Raw genomic sequence first — 22,424 nt, forward strand, 5'->3', positions numbered from 1 at the left:
TCTGAAACTGGAAACAATTTTTCGATAAATTTTTTCGTGAACCCACACTTTATTTTCTTTTTGATATTCAAATAATCCAATATACTGCTTGTGATCAAAAAATTACAGAACAAGCACGTCAAAGTTGCACTTATACAAGTCTAGGGTTCAGTGGAACCTTACAGCCAAACTTTTGAAATGACAAACATTCCAATACCGCTTACTTAATAGCAACAGCAAACACATGAAAAAAACACATTGCCATATCCAAACACAAATAAACACACACACACACACACACACACACACACACACACACACACACACACACACACACACACACACACACACACACACACACACACACACACACACACACACACACACACACACACACACAAGGAGTGAGACGATTTCTTGCAGTCCAGGTCTATTAAGCAGGCATCAGGCATTCGCTGTGGGCCAGGTCTGGCTGGGCTCCCAGGTTAGAGGACGTCTCCTCCTGGCCCTCTCTTACCATCTGCTCCATCCAGAAGGCCTGCACCACTGGGGGATGGGGGGAGGAGGAGGACACTGATGAGTGTGCTGGTGCTGATGGAGGAGCAGAAAGGGCTGGAGGTGTAAAAAGGGCTGTGCGAGAGGGGTGGAAAGGGTTGGTGGCGGGACAAGGAGGGGGACTGGGGGGGACTGAGGGGGACTGAGGGGGGACAGGCGGGGCAGGGCAGGGCTCAGGTGCCCTGAGGGGAGTTACAGGGTCGTCTGTTAGCTGTCCACCTCTGACCAAAGCCATCTGCTGCAGGGAGACAGAGAGGAGACAGAGGGGGGACGGTAAAGAACGGTGGAGAAAAAAAGGTGCTGATGTGAGATCTAAATTTGTGTTCCACATTACTATTTCATATTGTACGCAGGCATGTCCATCTTTGTTTTTTTAACAAGGCAGGGTAATGGAGAAAGAGAAAGGTAATTGAGAACGGGAGGAAATCATATTAATGATGGATTGAGCGGGCGAAGGAGTGAGGGCGAGAAAGAAATGATTGTTCTCTGCATGGATGTGAGAGTTTAATTGGACACTGTGCTTTCAACTGCATACAGGGGAGTCTGCTGACGCAGGGAGTTTGGGGAAAAATTGGGTTTGAAACAAGAGGCAAATTTCCTCGCTGAAATGAGAGATGGAGCGATATGGCAGAGCTAACACAGGACAAAGAAACAGGTCAGGCACCTCATCTGAACATTACCTCCTCCCCTCTGCCAAATCCCATTCCAAATGAAATATGCCACAGATTTGGCAAAAGAAATTCATCACAGCGTTGCATGCAGGCTTCTGATCTCTCATCCACTGGCATTATAATTGGCACTTCAGGAAAATGCGCCGATGGACGCCGAAGGATACAGAGAAAGTATATCCCTGCTTGTCTGTCACAGCTATGTCCCCGCTTTGTCCTGCTCCCTCACACAAACACAAGGAAATGTGGACTGGTGAAGGTGAGAGTAAGAGGTTCAGCAGGCGAGGCGGTGGATTCACACAGAGGGTAGCTCCCCCATTAACCGCTGAGTGAGTTGAATTTTAGAAAGGCTTTAGCTGCTGTTCCCTGTTTTTTTGTTTTTTTGAGGACTGGACACTTTTTTTCAACACGGACTGTCAGACAGTTTGAAGAAAACGATGTTGCAGATCAACAATTGATTGTCAAAGTGTTAAATACAAATACGAACCAGCGACACTGAAAAATATCTCCGCTAAGTTGAGAAATCTCTTAAACACTTCATGAGCAGCGGCATCGTCAACTTCACAAGACGATCTAAATGACATTCATCTCTTCCAGCAATTCAAAATGCAAACACAGACTTATTGTATACAATTGATCACATCACGGCTGCACGTAGCATCACAATTTGACAGAATTTAGATGGCCCTACGAGTTGTCTATCATATCGTCATCACATTAAGACAATACGTGAAGCTCTACATTTCTCCACAGTAATGGTTCCTTTTGCAGACACGACTCCGCTTTAGTGAGGACTGAAACACACGTACATGGATTCAAACTGGAGCTGCAGTTCTTAAAGGTTTCTATATTTGCAGCTTCACTCACTGCCTAGTTATTTCCTGTAATTGTTTTACTGATGCACGTCTTCATCCTGGCAGCAGCATCAGTGGTTTCTTTGAAATACATAAGAAACTCTTGATTTACTGCTTTAAGTGGCCGGCAACTCATTTGAAAGGGACTTGTTTGTCAAAGGAAAGACCCATCGAGGCTCGAACTGCTTGGTATTTTATTAAGCTTGTCAGCGTTAGAGAAACAGTGAGGAGTCCCAACACAACACGTTTTTTCTTCCCAAACGAAAAAGCACTGATTATTTGATTTTGCGTGATGGCATTTATTATTTTTTAGTCAGACTTTTTTCTGCTTCAATCCTTAATATGAAAAATGAGATTTTATTGTTTGTGTCAAGTAAAAATCTAAAATCTAGGGAGAACGAGGGTGGGGGTTGTAAACTATGACGTATAGGAGATCAATCCATGTTGGTCATAAATAAATGTAATAAATCACTTGTTAATTATTTGCTATTATTACAGCGCTTTGATGAATACTCAGTTCTGATTGGTCAATGAAGTCATTATATCTTCTGTTATTTCTTTATAACAAACCGCTGAATAATAATTCTGATCTCACACATCAAGAGGACAATTTTTTTGCAGAGGCAATACAAAAAATGTAATCAATAAAATAAATATCAATAATAATGACAACATATTATTAATAATTTCAGTATTTTGTGTCAAATGATGTCGGATTCATTTAATATTAATGACTTGCTGGCTGAGCAATATCCCCTCCGTATTGTACGGATTAGTTCACTTGTAGCAATCTGTCCTTACTCCAGGGATTTGGTGTTATTCCATAAAGTTGAGGGAGACAGATTTAAAAAAAGAACAGATTGATGAAGCAAATTTGTTTTCAGGGCTTAGAGTGGGTCAAGCTCCACAAAATGATGGATCCTACAATTCCAAATCATTTATCTTGTCTCCTAAATACTCCCTCTTTTTCAAATCCCACGACTCAAGTTTGTAATGCAGAGTAATAATTCTTGTGATAAGCAAACGGGACGTCTTGTGTAAAATTGGTGCAGTGCCCCTTTATTTGTAAGACCAGATAAACAGCACAAAGTCAACTGACAAATCCTGCTTTGTAGACGGTACACGATGAAACAATAAGGGAACGTTTTCTGATAGATGGTCATATTAGCTGGAAACCCTACGGTCAAATAAAACGAATTATTAAAACTGATTATACCGCTGATTATTTAACCTTCGGTGACAATAATTAGTCGTAATTCCACAGTTTAGAAATACTCTGCATTCCTCCTGCATTCAAATGTTACTGAAGTAAAAGTATTGGCATCAAAATATAGTTCAAGTACAAATAGTAAAAGTATTATGCAGAATTGTTCAGAATAATGAATGATGATAATATACATAATTATACAATAATTAATGTGTTCATTACTTTAAAGGTGCTCAATACAAGATTGGGAACATTTCTGTTGCCTCTTAACGGCTCCAAAACACGGCGAGGATGGAGACGCCGTCTAGTAGCTAACGATGCTAACTACAGAGCAAAATAAAGTGCTGACAGTGCTAACAGTGTTTACCTGAGAGAGAACCGGAGGGTGGGCCCTACGCCTTCGTGATGACTTTATCAGCTTTAACCGCCGTATCAACGCAGTGCAGAGCAACAGCCGTGTGCTAGCTGGGTACAATCACTAAAAGTGCACGTGGTCCGCCGCGCTATGTCAACAAAGCAAGGATAAACTTCAGATCATGACACACGAGGGAGAAAGATATTCTCTGCTCAGGTCAACATTACTCTACTGTTTGCTGCTATATTTGAATGCTCTGAACATGGAATATAGCACCTATGATGTTGCTTATTTCAATTGCCGGGTATCTGGTGAATTTCAGCAAGGTATCAATAACGTCTTATTTTCATCTGTAATAATGCACCACAATATATTTGTTCATTTTATTTTGTGTCATTAAGTACCACAAAATTGTACTGAAGTGCAGTAAATGTAAACGTACTCCGTTACTCTCCTGAACTGCTGATTTCAGGTTGAGTGAGGACGATTTCTACTGGTCAAAATCATTGGAAACTGCTTTAAAACGTGTCAAACTGTGTGAATTGTCCCTTTTAAACATGGTACAGATGTAAACATTGCTGTTTCCAAACACACAGAAGTTGTTGAGTCAACTTCCTGATAGATGGAGCTGACAGATGAGGGGCCACCGGCCTCCCAGCGGGTGGGCAGTTGCGATGCCAGGCATGGCTGGTGCTATCTGATTTTTATCATCACTCCCCTGCCGTGCCACAATTAGCAGTCATTAGCAGCTCTGGGGAACAGGGGCGGGGGGGCGATGGGGTAGGGGATGGACTCCAACAGCATGGCGAGAGCTTATAGTGTTAACACAGTCTAGAAATCCCACAGGATCAATACTTAGCCAGAGTTATTACCCAGTGTATTACATTTATATTGGAACCACAGCTCTGAAAGGCCACCCTCGGTGAACCGCGAGAAATTGATGTCAAAGGTGACTCCGCACGAAAGGAGCATAAAAGATAATGCGGAAGCCAACCCAAATAGGAGCGGGATCCAGACGGCAGGTTGGCATCGTAAGTAATGCTGGAGCAAAGCTAGAGGGCCGTTCTCACAGATAAAGACTGGCTGAATGGCCATATGCAGCAAAGTAGGCCTCTGGAAAATGACATTGATGCACAGAGAGAAGCTACAGAAGAGGAGTGACTTGTCTTCTGTTTTTCCTTTTTTTTTTTCTGTGGCAGGAGACTGACGGCTTGTCCTCTGCCGTGGCCCTCCCCAGCTCTCCTGCTGTGATTTGTGCGTCCTATCACAGAGCCGACCACTTTTACAGCTGCTACATTGTCAGGGCTAAGCAGGATGTGGCATGCGGAGCCGGTGCAGTGTGTATTTCTCTGTGCGTGTGTGTGGGTTTGTGTAGCTGCCAATGAAAGGAAGACATTAATTTGCTATATCATTTCGTGCTGGGACCCACACACACATACACACACAGCTAAATCTATAGCTCTATAGCTGGCCTGTCTGCCATAATAAACAGCTCGTGTTGGAGAACTGAATTTAAACCAGGGCCATGGTTCATATTTCTGTACATGAGAGAAGGGAGCCTGAGAGGGGAACACATCAATAAAGAAGACACCGTTTAAGAGGCAGACAACCTTTACAAAAGTGCGCCTGGTTTAATGGGCTGGCCGCTGGCTCATAAACCACAACCACATCCAACTGCAACGGAGAGCGAGAGCGAGCTTTACTCAAGGCTGCCGCAGAGGAATGTTACCACTCGGGCAGCAACGGCGGGGTCTTCTTTGCGTGAATCAGTCACGACTGCAGGACATCAAACAATCTAGACCCAAGGACTGCAGAGCGATCGGACGGGTTGAGGAAGCGGTGTGCGAGGTGCGTGCTCTGTGGCGTATAGCTAACAACCGCAGCTGGTGACCACAATACCACACATTTCTCAGGGTTTAACACTCATTATAAACTTGTGAAATAGGATGCATTTCAAGAAATAGAACGACAGTTTTAAGATTCACACCACCTCAGAATTTGTGCTTCTTCGCTTCGCATGCTAAAGATATATTTGGGGTCTTTGGAAACATTGTGATCTCCACTATAATTGAAAGCACATATTTGAGTCTGTGATGACTGGAGAACTTGCAGGTCAGTGGGATTTAAGACATTTTAAACCAGGCAAGCAAAATTTCATTTCCACAACACTAAAATATTCTATGTATTCTAAATCAATGCTGAAATCATATTAAACGGCCAATATTCGTAGTGACAATACTGATGCTTATAAATTGACAGATTTCAAGTCTGCATGAGGCGAGACCAATGCGTCTTATTATATCATTACATTCATATCGTCACACTTAAGATAATAATTGTTATCAAAATGACCATAAACTAATCCATTATCATACACCACAGCATCCAGTAACTGGTAATCGCTGTCACCAAATGATTAGGGAGATTGTGGACTTGCTCAGTTTACCTTGGCCAGCGTTTCTGAAGCATACACTCCTGTAAAAATAGACTCTGCTCAGCAATTTTACCAATAAGTGGTCAGTGTATAAACTGACTGAACAGGAGACAGCGGCAGAGGCAGAGGCACAAAGCCACTGGAACATCTACAAGTATATCACATCATTCCGATGTAAATGTATGCAAATACATGCACAACCAGACACTGACCTCAACTTGCCAGACACAAGAGCAGTAAATATCCACATTTCTAAGTTTGAACCATTTTCTGTTTTGCCACCTGCCAAAAACACTCAAGATTTTTTTCTCATTAATATGCAAATGTCGGGAATCAGATTTGTGTGTTGGATTGAATTAATCCCGGCCGCCACCTTCTGCTTGTGCTGTAATCACAAATTACAGAGAGGCGTCTGACGGTAGGCTAAAGCCTTGCATCCTGTCAGAGGTTCTTTTACCTCGGGGGAGAAATCCCAATCAACACAACTGGTCAGACACACAGATGCAGCAGCAGCATGGTAATGCGGCACATCCGCTGTCAGTTTCAAGAGGATATTAATTCTCCCTTTTCTCTGTCCCTTATCGCTCTGTTCTCGTAGCGTCATTGTGGAGCAGCTACAGTAGGCCCATGCTGTGGCCACTTTCCTGACATGTTAATCAGCGGGCAATTTGTTCACATTTAACAAGGGGGAGGTTTCAGGAGATAAAATGGCTTCATCCTCTCCGTGCAATTCCTTAAGATTTACAGCTAATGAGGAGGGCATAAACCATTCACGATCACATGCTCACGTGGCCTATACGTGCAATTTAAAGTCAACAATAAACCTGCATGTCAACTGCGGGAGGAAGCTGGAGAAAAGCCACGCTGACACGGGGAGAACGTGCAAACTTCCACACAGAAGATGAAGCCAGCGGGATAAAACCTGACCTTGCAGTGAGAGGACACCGTGTCACTGTACCACCACAATATTCAGCCTCCTTTAATCTACTGATGCCATAACATGACGACGTGACTGCATTTGAATAGTCTTGCATAGACAGACCTATCATCACATTTCTTTCTCCGTTTTTTTTTCTTGAAACCAATCACGATCATCTCGTGCGGAGCTAAGCGCAGGAGGAAGCGACCTTGCCCTTTGGAAATATAGCGCAGATCGTGGAAGGGGATAGGAATGGCACGTGCAATGTGCGGTCAATGGCAGGCTTACTGTACGTAGACCCACAGTGAGTCAGACTGTAGCATTAGAAAACATAGAACGAAGGCAGATTCATCCACCCAACATGGATGATCAAAAGAAAGGCTGGTGAGTTAAAATAGTTTGGATCTAATCTTTGTGTTTTTTATCCTCATGAATGTGTAATGCAGTACTTCCATGTTAGTTTGACCTATGCACCCTGCAGACACGCCCTCTTGTTGCTCATAGCTGTAATATTATACTGTAATTATTGAATTATACTGTTTGCCGTTTTATGCATGTGTGCACATTTCCAGTTGCAAACCTGTTTACGTGTGCACTATTGAATCTTGTGTAAATCCTAATTCAATTGAACATGTGTATTGTGTCTCCTCAGCAGCCTCTCCCAGACGCAGATGGTTGCACGATGAAATAATAAAACGACATGAACATCCACCGTGTAGGACGAGCGTCTGCTGAGCCGGGCAGACTGCTGAAACGTCACGCCGAGGAGCGAAAGTGCGACGTTCCCCCGTGAGCACCATCAGTTACATCTGCGAGAGAGAGGAGAGGCAACATGGGGGGGGGGGGGGGGGGGGGGGAATATATAGTGGGCCTCGTTCAGATGACAAAGAGGCAAGGCAAGGCAAGGCAAGTTTATTTGTAAAGCACATTTACTGAATTTACTTATGTTTCAACAACAAGGTAATTCAAAGTGCTTCACATAAAACCATTTAAAAGCATCAAAACATAAGGCAAAAGAAAAGGAGATTTAAAAACAATTAAAGAAACAGTGTTAGAAATAAAATGCAGTAGTAAAATGCAGAAATGCAGGAAATTGATTAATATATGAATTGAATGTGGTTCAATTAAAGGCAGCAGCAAACAGAAAGGTCTTCAATCTTGATTTAAATGAGCTGAGGGTCTCAGCAGACCTGCAGCTTTCTGGGACGTTGTTCCAGATATGTGGAGCAGAAAAACTGAACGCTGCTTCTCCATGTTTAGTTCTGACTCTGGGAACAGAAAGTAGACCGGTCCCAGACGACCTGAGGGGTCGGGATGGTTCATAAGGTAGCAGCAGATCAGAGATGTATTTTGGCCCTAAACCATTCAGTGCTTTGTAAACCAACAGCAGGATTTTAAAGTCAATTCTTTGTTGGACAGGAAGCCAGTGCAAAGACATCAGAACTGGGGTGATAGAGGGACAGACAATGGGCGGAGCGGCCTTATTTCAACTCCCCTCTGACAGTACTCTAATTTAATGAGGCACACTGTGAGCGCTCGGGTAAGTCTCTGTCTCACTTTGTCTGGAGCAAGGTCAGTCTGCAAACACAGAGGAAACAACAACAGAACAAAGCCAGAAAAAAAATGACAAAGTCAGATTACAAACCACCAACGGTGCAAACAAGCAGCCCAGAATATCCAAACAATTAAACTATAATGGCAGACATGTTGTAAACATTGTGTGCCGTGCAGAGTTGTAATAACATTTTACCGACGAGAGGACCCGGCCAGAATATTAAACGGTGTCGCGCTCACCTCCCCGATGTGCTAAAGTGCGACACTGCAAACACCGCTATCGCAGTTGCAGTTGACGACAGCCAATGCAACAACAACAGTGATGTCTTCCAAACAAACACACACACAGACACACACACACACACAGACACACACACACACACACACACACACACACAGACTTAGACAGACTGTAACTCCAGCCTCTTGGCTCCACCACGTCCTTCCTCCCTCCATCTGTCTGTCACCACAGACACTGCACGCCAGTCCGGGCAGCAGTCGCCTGGCAACATGGCTCATCCTCTGAACATATTTCCCAGTTTGGGTAAGATATACACTTTCAGCGTCAGTGTTATTTCATTTGAACAGAGCGTGTGGGTTTGTGTTTCTGCATCTTTGTATCCAGCCACCTGCTTTTATTGGAGCCTGCCCCCGGAGTGTTTGCTGGGGGAATATTAAAAAGACGACTACCGTTGAACTGGATATTATAACGTAATTAGCAGGGGTTCCGGGCTGGCACACCGCACAAAAACAGATGGCCTGCTAATTCTATTAGCGGGACAAAAATGGCCGTATAGCCTTTAGAGCTGTGACCTTCCGAGCTCAGAAAGTGGCCCGGTGCACAGACCCCCAAACTATCACAACATACTTTCACTGACCCCAGACACTTGCTATTCCAGGTTTTATATAAACGGCAAGACCTGTATGGGAAAACCTCCAGTATGCAGCGGTCCCATGTTCTTCAGTTGTCATGCTTTGTTCTCAGATATATGGCGGTTCTGGTAAGAAGAATACAAATGTAGTTAAGCTGAGAAGCAATTCATTGAATACATAAGAGCACTTCAAAGTGCATGTGGTAGAATGAAATCCCAACAATGGACTCTGATTGGCCTCTGAATGGGCCTGGATTTGAGACATTTTGACATGATACACAATAACAAAAACCACAGTTCAGTTTAAGGGTGCCAGGGTGACCGTGAGCCAGCATGACCAGGATCCTGAATCGGAATCAGCCATCATTAATTTCATCAGTGACACTAACGTGTTCTCTCTGACATGTCAAAATGTCTCCTACACTGAAAAAAAAACAGTTTTTGGCCCTGTAATTATTACCTCGATTATGTTTGTAAATTTTACAAGAAATTATCATTTCAATGCTTTTACTTTAAAATATCACCTTTTATTTAATGTGTTACTTGGTGTTTCTTTGTAATCATGTATCCTCATTTTCATAAGTAAATTGTAATCATTCACACCAAGTAATATCTACTAAACTACTGTATTGAATGCACTACCTGACACAACAAAGTAAAATGTACTTGGGTAATACGAGTAAAACCTGGCAACATACAGCGCGTACTCGGGGTGACGTCAGAGGAGATTTCGCGCTCCTTTCTTCAATGAGACGACAGAACAGCAGAACCTGAAGGACGGCTGAGTTTCACCTGAGGAGAGGAACTTCATGGACGGGAGCCATTGGGGTAGGTTATATGTTTAATTAATGCTCTACGTTGCTGTTGAGCCTTCGGTCAAGTCTGAAGAGTTCAGAAGAATAACCACAGTTCATCTGGAGCGAACCTTTTTGTCGAAATTGGACAATTGCACCACCAACTTTCTGGAGATACTTGGGACAAAGGGCGGAGTTGCAGGAACCAAAGACCCATGCTGGATTCACCCAGCCTGGTAAAGTTTAGACATCATATATTAATATTATATAAAATTATGTTGGGCTCATATACACTGAGAATAGATACATAATGATGCATTTGAACACATTCAAGATTTTTGTTAGTTTCCCCCACTATTGTCCTTTTTTGAGAAGGCATCAGACTCGAAGACGTAAAAATGAACATTAGTAAATTAGAATTTCAAAGATGTCATTGAAGAGGACTATGCTCAACATGTCATGAAGATCCTTGTCATCCATGGAAATGCAACACAGAAAGGCTTCACTCCTGACCATGTGTTCGTCGTCATCGAGGGAAAAGAGGTTCTTGATGACTGTCAAAGTGTGGCAAAGGCTTTCCTTCTGCTCATGGGCTTCATCTGTGTATCTGAGTGTTGTCAAGCAATACCCATCGTTTCACATTAAAAGTGTTTGTTAAATGACTCAGCGTTTGTGTCCTTAAATTTGTTATTGGCAGCACTGATTGAGAAATGTTTTGTCTGGCAATGCCAACCAGATTATATATGTTGGTGTTGGTGTGTGTCTGTCAGCAGTGACCTCTTTCACAGTTCACAAGTAAAGCTGCTGCAGTTTAAAAGATGTTTCATGTTTTGTGGAAGCCTTATGTTAAGATAATTTTATTAACAGTAGCCCAGTTTAGAAAATGCAACAGTCATATTTGAATAGTTGTGTAGAGAAGTAGTAGATAAAAGATATATTGTGTAAATATTACTTAATATTTCTCAACAGAAAAAGTAAAGAAAAGCTAAAGATACATGAAACACCTAATTGATTTTTACTGGGGTTTTGTAATTAGATCCAAAGGTAGCCTGAGTAAAGATTACTATAAAAGGCAAAGTACATTTTATGTCTAAGGGAGAAATTTGCAAGTAAAAGTTACTTGCAAATTTTGGATAAAAACCAATTCTTACTCGTAAGTAAACTTAACTTGAGATTATCCGAGTAAAAATTACTCACAATTTCTGCGTGCAAATTGTTACCTAGCTTTTTTCAAGTAAATGTTACAAAAAATTGTTTTCAGTGTATGTAAAAAAAACACATATATATTTCAGCTGCTGTAACTGAAATTAGTTTCTAAAGGAGACTTTCCAGGCGACCGTTTTCACAGGAGGCATTTTGACTTCTCATAGCAGGCAAAACACAGGTGTAACCAATGACGTTCATCACAGCAAGCACAGATATAATTACTAGTTCACACCAGAAAAAGGCTAAATAGAGGAGGTAGGTGACGCAAGAAGGTTATTGTATCTCGCCGGTTGTGCACTGGCAACGGTTGGCTGTGGCTTTTGTTCATGCCAACATGAATACGATGAGGAAAGCTCGAACAATGTGGCTTTTCATTCAGCAGTGCATGGTCTCATTAAATAAGATCTGAAATGGCTCGTATCGCTTTTTTTAATTTTGGAATTAAATATTTCAGTGTTGTAAATGCTGGCGTGACCAAAACCATTGGCGGCAAACCAGAGCAAACAAGTCTGCACAGAGATCGTAAAACTTACTCTCATCACTTCTTTTCTGGATATATTTTATCATCTTTTTTTTCAGTTTCCTCGCTTCGGCCACATGAAGAGGCACTAAAAACACTGCAGCTCTGAAACGTTATCAGAGCAGAAACCGTAACAGATATTACATTTTGAAATATTAAAAATGTCATCTTTTATGTTCTTAATACAAAACCACATTCAAGATTACATTCGCGCTTATGAATTTCTATCAGGACTGCCTGTGACTTTGATCAGCCTGGTCGAAGCAGCTCGATTGATACTGAAAGCGCTGAACGCAGTTTCATGTCCAGGACCAGTGGAGCTAAAGCAGCTGAACGCTGTCCGACTGGCCACATCCAAACCTCTGCCCCGAATACTGAGCGGAGCCTCAGCCTCTGACTGTCATCCTCACACCCACTCACTTTTCATCTCTACCTCAGACCCGACGTTCTCCCTCCCAGGTTTCAATATGCCGCGCTTCATCCTTCATTTCTCAGAAGATTCCATTTACCTCCTCTCTATATTTCACATTTTCCAGACCTTTTTCGCTCATTCTTTCAGCGCCCTCCCCCCCCCCTCTCCACCTCCTTCCCTTTACTGTCCCTCTCCCTCTAAAGCGATCATCCTTCTTCCTTTCTCTCTATATTTACATGACACAGAGGTTCTCTCGGAGGCAGGTGCGGAAGGCAAAAGGCAGGCTTTTACAAAACGGTTCAGGTTTTAATATCTTCCCCTTGCTTTTCATCACAACCCAAGAGCTTCATAGCAGAACTAACAGTCCTCTCGTAATCACGTTGTCCTTCTGTAAATATCACGGGCCCAGTCTCATCTTTATTTTATTACCACCTCTATCACTAAAGACCCCCAGTGTGGACCAATATCGTTTAGGCTCCAGGGCCGGCCGACGCCAGTCTCATATCCTCCAAAGGACTTTATCAGTATGGCATGAAACCCAAAGCAGTCGTCTCATATTACATAATCAGAACAATACTCAGAACAAAGATATCGCTCGTGTAATGTTACAAAAAAATATTTAAAAGGGAACATTAGTTTTGGCATTAACACGTTTGTTGAGTTGAGGTGAGTTTTGAAACAGTGGTCCAGTGTGTACATATACAACTTTTAGTTTGTTTGGGAATTGGCTTGTGCCTTGATGGTTTAATCCTTCCATCCCTTTTTATATGCAGAGTGGAATAATCCCTCAAAACAATTACAGAAGAGGGGAATTCTGCTCCAACTTCTGCTCAACATGCCAATGAACTGCAGAAACAAACACTGGGAGGGTTCGTCCTCTTTCTATGGCTGTGGCTCAGCAGGTATACAGCGGACCATCCTTTAACTGCAGGGTTGGCAGTTTGATTCCCGGCTCCACATGTTGAAGTCTTCTCGAGCAAAGACACCGAAGCGTAATCGCTACAGACGGTTGGGTTAGTGAGAGGCAAATGGTAAAGCCCTTTGGATAAAAGTGCTCCATAGATGCAGTCTGCTACACAGGTAAATCAAGCAGGCTGATATATTATATATATATATATAGGCCAACATTTAGTTATTGCAGATATATCTTTTATTTCTGTACATATGCCGTTTCCACCAATAACTCAACAATTTAGAAACAGTGTCACCATTACACATTACCACCAGAGAGCACTGACAAGTTGATTTTACAACTAAATGTTCCACCCAATTTACAAAATGACTATTGGCTGATAATGTTTATAATGTAAATATGTAAATATACTCCTTAATCAAATATTTTAGTGGTTATGATACTGCAGTTCAGTGGACGTTTTAGAGAATGGAAACATTATACAACATTGTCAAAAAATGTCCCCAAACGATAACTTTACCTCAGTATTAACTGGAGAAAATGCAGTCCATGTTGAAGCTGCGTTAGATAAAGAATGTACTTGCCACAAGGACAAATATCAACTTACAAAAATACTTCAATCGACGGGGACAAATTCAGTGAAGGGCGTGAGGAGTTATTAATAAATGAAATGCATTTGATTTAGTGTGCGCAGTGAAAACAAGTTGGAGAGATTAATGAGGAGTCTTTGGACGCCATCGTGACGTAATGTGTTTTCACGGGGCTAGTCACACCAGACGCTTGATGGATTCTAGGCACTAGTCGGGCTGATGCAGTGCAGAAAAGGCCTTGCTGAAGATCTGGTTGGAACATGTTGAAATATGACAACAAGTAAATGATTAGCTCACAGAGATGTGGCAAAATCTGATTAAAGAGAAAGGTGTGAGAGCCCTCAGTCAGCGGATTGAAAAGAAAAAATATATATCGTAAGATGTCGACGTTAGAAGGTGAACATAAATCAGAGCTGTCAACAGTGGTCTCGCACATATACCATACATCTACATTTCCTCTCATTTGTACGGAATACATATTCAGACCGACTCATTGCAGAAGAAGCGGCACATGTGACAAACATGCACACACAAGTTTGACTTCACACTTCGCCTGAACTCAGAGGCTGAACAGATGTTTTGTCAAACCGAGATCTGAGCTGCATCTTCTCCTCAGCACAGAGGAGGAGAGAATGGTTGGAACAAAGACAATCCCCATCAGACTGCATATCAGCCGTTTTAAATCGTGCCTCAACAGCAGCCTCTCACTACTGGTGTGAATAGACATCTTTACTACCACATGGTCCCAGTCATGAGAAGTGTCTCTGAAGTTCCCATTGTGGACTCCTTCATTATAATCAACCAGCACAGTCCCCCCACTGTTTCTGCTTTACAGTGTGCGTCATGCCGTCAGCTGTTTATTAATGGATTCCCAGTGGAGCATCACATGCAACTCACAACTCACTGACTGCTGCGGCACAGACGTGATAGAACCTACTTACTGTGCGGCCAGTTTGTGAAAGCTTTCACGCTGCTGTTCACTCTTTTTTTTCGAGCACAGGCAATTATGCGTGTTGTGTTTCCTTCGGACTAAATAGAAGAAGAAATGAGGAGTTTGCATGGCTCAAAGAAACTTCAGCAATAATGCAAAAATATACAAGGCATGAGAAGTTGTGTATTACAGCTTTGATCTATGGGGAAGTATTTGTTTAAGCCGTAGACAGGCTGCAATTACACACTCCAAATTAGCAGCAATGGAGCACTGCCACATATTGTACAAGGCATCATGCTCAGCGTCATTAGCTGGAGCGACAGCACATTGATGATTATTATTCCCATAATTGCACTCGCACCTTTGTGCAGCTACTGTAATGCATTCATTTATTTCATGGTAAGGCTTTCTTGGCGTAGATGGTTATAAGGAGACCTGCTGTCAAAAGTAAATGACTGCTCTAATGCTAAGATGTGAAATACAAAGTACGGATTAGAAGTCAGGGCGAGTAATTGGCCCACTGCAGAGATTTTGTATTTCTCCAGCTGAGGAATAAACCGGACCTCAGCAGCACCAGAGAGAGAGAGAGCAGAGAGAGGAGAGAGAGAGAGAGAGAGAAGAGAGAAGGAGACACAGAGAAGAGAGAGAGAGACGAGCAGACGACAGAGAAAGTAGATGATGAGAGTACAGATGACAGAGAGAGACGAGAGAGAGAGAGAGAGAGAGAGACAGAGGAGAGAGAGAGAGAGAGAGAGAGAGAGAGAGAGAGAGAGAGAGAGAGAGAGAGACAGAGAGAGAGAGAGAGAGAGAGAGAGAGAGAGAGAGAGAGAAGAGACAGAGAGAGAGAGAGACACAGAGACAGAGAGAGAGAGAGAGAGAGACAGAGAGAGAGAGAGAGAGAGAGAGAGAGGAGAGACAGAGAGAGAGAGAGGAGAGAGAGACAGAGAGAGGAGAGAGACAGAGAGAGAGAGAGAGAGAGAGAGAGAGAGAGAGAGGAGAGAGACAGAGAGAGAGAGAGACAGAGAGAGAGAGGAGTGTGTGTGTGTGTGTGTGTTTGTGTGTGTGTGTGTGTGTGTGTCACCTCACTCAGGTGTGAGAGAATGTGTGTTGACTTGAGCTTGGACCCATCAGTTCACCTGAGTGGTCGGTGGAGGAGGGATCTTCAGTGGAGGAGGGCAATCAGCTGTTTGAAGAATTCATGTCGTCCTGAAAGAAACGTCTCATAAGCAGCGAGTTCAGCCGTACAGAGATCATTCACAACTAATGAAGGGTAATAGCCAGAGTGATCGACCAACATTCCTCACAGTGACCTTTCAGGCATGCACAGGGTTGTGTGTGTTGGGGAAACAGCTCGCCTGATAAAAAGCGCATCGAGCAAAGCTTCTTGAAGGACGATTGACCTCACACATCATGCTGGCTTTCCACCAGTGGTGAAATTAGGGATTTTCTAACACACACCCTTCTATCCTCACACACACACACACACACACACACACACACACACACACACACACACACACACACACACACACACACTTGTACCACTACTTGTGAGGATTCTCATTGACACAATGCGTTCTCGAGTCCCAAACACATTTTTTATTTTTTTATGACCCCGCCATAAAATGTGGATTTCTGTACAAACAGAACGACTGCGCGCTAGCATTATACATGTAGACTTTGGAATGTAACCTAATTGGTAATAAACTGTTCTGATTTTGATTCTAACAAGTACGATAGCTACTGTTAGACTCCATGGAAGTAACGCTGAGCCCTAACGTCACTTTGAAAGTTTGACGGCTTGTTTGGGCAAAATTAAACACTGAAAATGTATTTTCATTTCTTTGGATGTCTCTGCTTAAGTAATGTTGCTTAATGGCAGTCTTTAAGAGAGTTAAAAATGCCTGAAAATTGGATTTTGCATTTGGGGGTATAAATACACATTTAATCCAATCCGCTGTGATTTGAGGCAACCGGCTCTAAGAGCTCTAATGGGTCAGAGGTATAGTGTTTGGATTTCTTTGGCAAAAAGTTTGTTTAACATTTCATAAAAACTGTGGTTATCGTCTGTAATTTGATTCACATCTCTCCCAAAGTGAGACCTTGCTAATATATTCCACTTTATCTGCCATTTGAATGTGTCATTAACACAAGACAGCGCTTTGAAGAGGAGAGGACAGGACAACGTGTCTTCACTCTCCAGGCAGGTCTAAAACTGTCAAAGTGGTCCACACAAAGATAAAAGTGCAAACACGCGCACAAGTACACGTTCATCACTCAACCTCAGATGTTCAAGCTTCTTTGGGTTTCTGCCTGTTTCCATGCCACTGCCCAGAGTGTGCACTAAAACAGACTATCAATCACAGACAACCGATACACAGGCTCAGGCTACGTTACAGGTAAGTGGACACACTGAGACACACACGGATGAATCTCTTTCCTTTCTCTCTGTTGTGTAATATTAGTGTGCGGTGCAGCTATCTATCAGTGATCTGGAGATGTAGCAGGAAGCTCAGCAGCACTTCCTCGGAGCAAAAAGCTGCTGATTAGCGCCGGAATTATCCTATTAACAGAAGTGATTTCACAAGCTTCAGCATACAAATGATTAATTACAAAAGTTTCATCTGATACTGGTGCGAAACCTATTAAATCATTTAATTGTGAGATTAAAGTGGCCTACTTTAACAAACCAGCACTAATCAAAAATGACAATAGGACAGTCTCGAGGCCCGAGCGTGAATTGCAGGCTCTCGTTATATATATATATATATATATATTTTTTTTTAATAACACAGACTGAAGGTTCAGAAGGGTTTCAGTGTTGGATTTAGATAAACCAATCAGCTGAAATTGCACTGAGGAAGAGATTGGAGGACAAAACATAGAAATAAATGTTTGTGGGGGGGGGGGGGGGGGGGGTTTGTTTGTTTGCCGCACCAGGTCAAAGCTAAGCACCGAGACGATCAGAATAAAGGCACAATTGCTGCCCGGTGAAGCAGACACTCAAGCTCAAAACAACCCGAGACCCAGAGATGATAACGCTGGAAGTAGCGGACTGTGATTAATCAGTGACAGCTAACCACTAATTACAACCCCCAATCAATTACCCCAACGCTCATTATCTAGTCAACACACCACCTGGAGAGCCCTCATGTGCTTTACTTGCTGCTGGCCGAATCAGCGTATGCACTTGTCTTTAGAAAGCGCCGCCGCTGGATTGGAAGGTGTGGGAGCTGCTCAAGAGGAAATGTGACCAGTGTGTAGTTGGTGTGTGTAATTCTTTGCGTTTGAAAATAGATCAAGTGAATAATCCGCCACGTGCATTCATGCATTGTGTCTTTATAAAGGAATGGGAATATGCAAACATGTGTGTGGTGAGGGGGAACATCTCTGCCGTGGCCAGAAGCCTCCGGGCCTTTTGCTTTACAATTTGAGCGAGACTAAAGATTAAAGCTGCTCTCCCAGCAGCTCTCTAACAGAGCACAACCCAATTACACCTCGCTGGACCCGACCACGAACCAGGGGGGGAAGAAACACAGGGACCGGGGGAAAAAGTCAGAGAGAGACAAGGAGGAATGAAGATGAGGGAGGGTGGAGGGTTGCAGGAAAAAAGAAAGCCGACTATGGACGGAGAGAAGACGCTGAAGGAGAGATTTGCTTCGACGGAGGGGTGAGAGTGGCAGCAGAGTTGGAGTGCAATGCAAAGGACAACGTACATGCATGACATACTAACAGTATGTACAGTATGACATACTGTACTCCGTTAAAAGACGCGACTCCAAATGGTCACATTTTTTTAAGTCTTGATTGCCAATACTGATATTCACGTTCTCCTCTTGTAATAACAATAATAATAATGACTGGTGATCCTCTGACCTTTCATCTTGCGCCATCAGCAGGTCATCATCGAAATGAATTAATTGCATTCCCCTCGGCCTCAGCTTTAGTGTGAACAAGTGCTAAACAAGTGCTAATTAGCGAATGTAAGCTTTGTTTACATCGCAAACGTTTGCGTCAACATGTTGACACTGTTAATGCGAGCATCTTAGCGTGAACACATGAGCACAGTCTCACAGTGCTGTGAGCATGGCCGTAGATTCCCTGTTTTATTGGGAGACATTTTGCATTTCAATCTCGACTAAAAATGTAATGACCCCCCAAAAAAAATGCTCTAATTCAGTAATTCAGGCAGAAATCGGATCAATATTAAATCAACTGTTATTTCAAACAATGCGGCCAGAGGAGATCATTTGTGAGGGAAGTTTTTCTTGAAGTATATTGTATTTCCTCCTCACGGCTTCAACCATCCAGATAATTCAGTTCTCTCTGGTTGTCAAAAAGGCTTTTAGAAAATAAAGAAAAGCTCGAATTTAAGAAGACGTCAACCCCGCAGGTTATCCGACAGCACTGTTAGTGCTAAATTAAATGAAGACATCACAAAATAGCTCCAATTGTAGATATTTGTTATCACCAGTTGGACTTGGAGAAGTTATGCGACCAATAACCGTACCCCACAGCAGAATTGAATGTGGGCAGAAGCCAGTGTAATCCTGCAGCATGTCGCAGGCTAACTAGACAAAGACGCCCATGCTTGTACAGTAGTTTGATGTGTAATCTCTCTCTAACTACACAAACATGCAGATATCAGTGAATCCTCCGTAACAAATGACAGAAACATCCCCTTCACAGCCTCTAAACAATGTTCACAGTAATTATACAGTCGGTGTTTGTACCTGACGGTTTGTAACAAACCGTCAGGCAGACGAGGAGACAAGGAGACGAGATGAAACAGGGGAGAGATTCAAAGTCTGCTGTCTCCCTCAGCTTCCTTCTGGTAGCAGATCCTCTTTACACAGATCGAGTGGAGTTTATCAGGTCTGCTGTGGGTGACTGATGATGTGGGTTTTTGGAAGCCAATACCAATTCATCCCAAAAGTTGCAAGCTTGCTTCCTCGTGAATTTTGTTCTTGGCAGGATGGAACATCATCTGGACGAACATTTCGACCCTGGGACACTGACAATGTTTTTTTTACACCGCTGTCTGTACTCTGGTTAGTTTCTTCCGCTTTTTTTAAGCACAAGAGTCCGTCAAAAATGTGCATTCATTTTGTATTACGTCACATCTGTGAGCGTGCAAGTCCTGCAAACAGGGACAATAGTAGACCATATTATGTCATTATTATAATATGGTTCTCATATTATAGAAAGAAGTCATGCTCATAAGTGCTTGAGACGTCATAATCAAGCAGAAAATGAGGGAGATTGATAAAGTTGGTACTAAAACAATCAGAAGACATGAGGCAAATTTGATGATATTTCGATGTGGGTTTGACCGTTTGCTTCCCTGAACTCTACAGTCTGTTAAAGTGTTGGACAGATTGAACTTTTAACCGGATGATGGCAGGTAAAAACTTGTGGAGACTTTTCACTCACCACATCACAGCTCTCCAATTGGACTAAAACGCACCAAGACTCAACGAAATCGACCTGTAATATTCATGTTTACATCTGAGGAGTTGGATGAAACTACAACACTGCAATCAGTTTAAGGCCTTACAATAGACAACCCGTGCAGCAATAATCATTTAGAAGCAGTAACAGTCCACACTGGGCGGTGTAGTATACTGCCACTGGTGTATGAGCATGAGCATGAATGAAGATCTCCTCTCCTCCCTCTGGCCCTGAGGCAGACGAGGTAAAAGGCTAAATAAATAAGACATGGCTGTGGGGGTCGCCGAGCCGTGACCTTTCGGCCCATTTGCTTCGGGAGTACAGGAGTGCAGCCTCAGCTAGCTGCTCCCACAAAACTCCGGAGGGCGAATTCTAATCAGCGCCGTGCCGATGGCCGAGGCAGTGCATCATGCTTAACGAGGCTGAGAGAGGGCTTTCATTTACCAATGCGCAGGTAACAAATGGACCACAGTGCACAGGAGACAACCCTCGTTTCCTCTCCTCCTGTGATGGCCTTCAGTGCATCTCTCCTCTTTCTCGCTCCTCATCCAGACCTCGGCCTGCCTCACAGAGGATCTCATTTATTAGGTTTCTACGGCCTTTTCACTTGTACTGTTGTTTTAACTCTTCAGATATCCCTTTTTTGTTATTTCTTGTAAGCAGCAATTGCAGCTTCTGAATCTTCAAACATTAATCCTGACAAAGGCTCTGTCAATTGGCTATTCAGCTGTTTTACATTCCAGTTTATTAGGTACAACTTTACAATCTAATCCAATTCTGCTGTCCTGCCTCTTACGGAACATTTGTGTTGGCACTTTGTCAGAGAGGGGTTGATTCAACTCGGTGGTAATATCGAGTCGATACAAACGTTAATGTTGTTGTTGGTGGTGGTGGTGGTGTTCGATCGGACTGCATTAACCTGAGAAGATTTAGTGTTCGCTGTGCGTTAGTGCTGTGATCGACTGGCTCACAGATTTTATTCCATCGCTTAGATTTACAATAACTGAAATACATTTTGGGCTTTTACCAGCTGTATACTGTGTGACAGGGCTGTCCCTGGTGTCTGTGTTTGTTGTCTTTCCATTCTTCAGATGGGTCTAATGATCAGACACCATGGAATGAATCTGTGTGTTTGTACTTTGGTCCAGGCTGAAATGATTGGACTGTTGGATGGATTGTCATGACATGCTGTGCAGACATTCATGGTCTCCAGAGGATGAAGCCCATTGACTTTGGGGATCCCCTGACTTTTCATCCAGCGCCACCAGCAGGTAAGTAATAAATGTGAGCAGTCTTTGATTTATGACCAAATACCTGCAAAACCAATGACTTTATCACCAGCCTCAGCTGCACTTACGAAGACGGTGGACATGATGGCCATTATATATATTAAACATCTGCAGGTTAACATTGTCACAGAGAGTATGTTAGCATGCCGACATGGCATTGAGCTCAAAGCGCCGCTAGCATCGCTCTGGACTCTCAGTCTTATTTGTTGTTACTGTGCTGTTTTGCATTTTACTGTATTTCACAATTCATTTGACTGCTGTCCGTAAACCAAACTGCGCCTCAGGGACATTACAGCTCTACTCTACTTTACTTGTACCTCCCTGACTCTCTCCTAATAATACATGCTTGGATAGACTCAGGCCCCCCATTTATGTTTCAGTCATCTCTCCTTCCATTATATATCTTCAGCCATATTTGGACAGGATTAATACTCCAGAGGGAGCTGGGCAGTAACATGTTTCCCCCTGCGACTCTGTAATTAAGGCAATAATTCCAGATAGAATTGCAGCCATTGCTTAAGCACAGGAAGTGGTTTTTTTTTGAGGCGACACTTAATGTGACCCTGATCACCTGCCTGATTTGAGCTATTTGCATGCTTTCTGTCCGACCCCAACAAACAAATGACGCTTCAGACAACAATATGAAACATGCCATTTATTGCAGAGTGTTTTTGTGGCCTTGGTGCTACCCTTCCATCTCTCCCTCTCTGTCTTTTTTTTCTTTCCCTCTGTTGTGATGAGTCTTGCCCTGATGAGTTCAACTCCATCACTCCTTGGCTCCACAGGTCTCATTAGAGGCAGGCCAGTCGGGAACATTCTAATAAACAGATGAAGATGACACTCATACAGCCCGTGCATGCACACAGACACACACACAACCTTGAGGAAAGATGACACCAGGGACGAGGACGAAATAAAAAA

At 43.0% G+C, this 22,424-nt stretch overlaps 1 protein-coding gene across 1 annotated transcript in view; it reads right to left on the bottom strand.

Moving 5' to 3' along the window:
* Positions 1 to 412: 412 nt before the first annotated feature.
* spop (speckle type BTB/POZ protein) overlaps positions 413 to 22,424 on the bottom strand; it is a gene marked incomplete at both ends in the record, with an annotated part of 133,286 nt that continues 111,274 nt past the window's right edge. Inside the window, 1 exon segment of the mRNA XM_079282512.1 lies at positions 413 to 772. Within this exon segment, the coding sequence (XP_079138638.1) occupies positions 413 to 772 (360 nt within the window).

The sequence above is a fragment of the Melanostigma gelatinosum genome (assembly GCF_949748355.1).
Source record: "Melanostigma gelatinosum genome assembly, chromosome: 13".
In the NCBI taxonomy this organism is placed as follows: Eukaryota; Metazoa; Chordata; class Actinopteri; order Perciformes; family Zoarcidae; genus Melanostigma; species Melanostigma gelatinosum.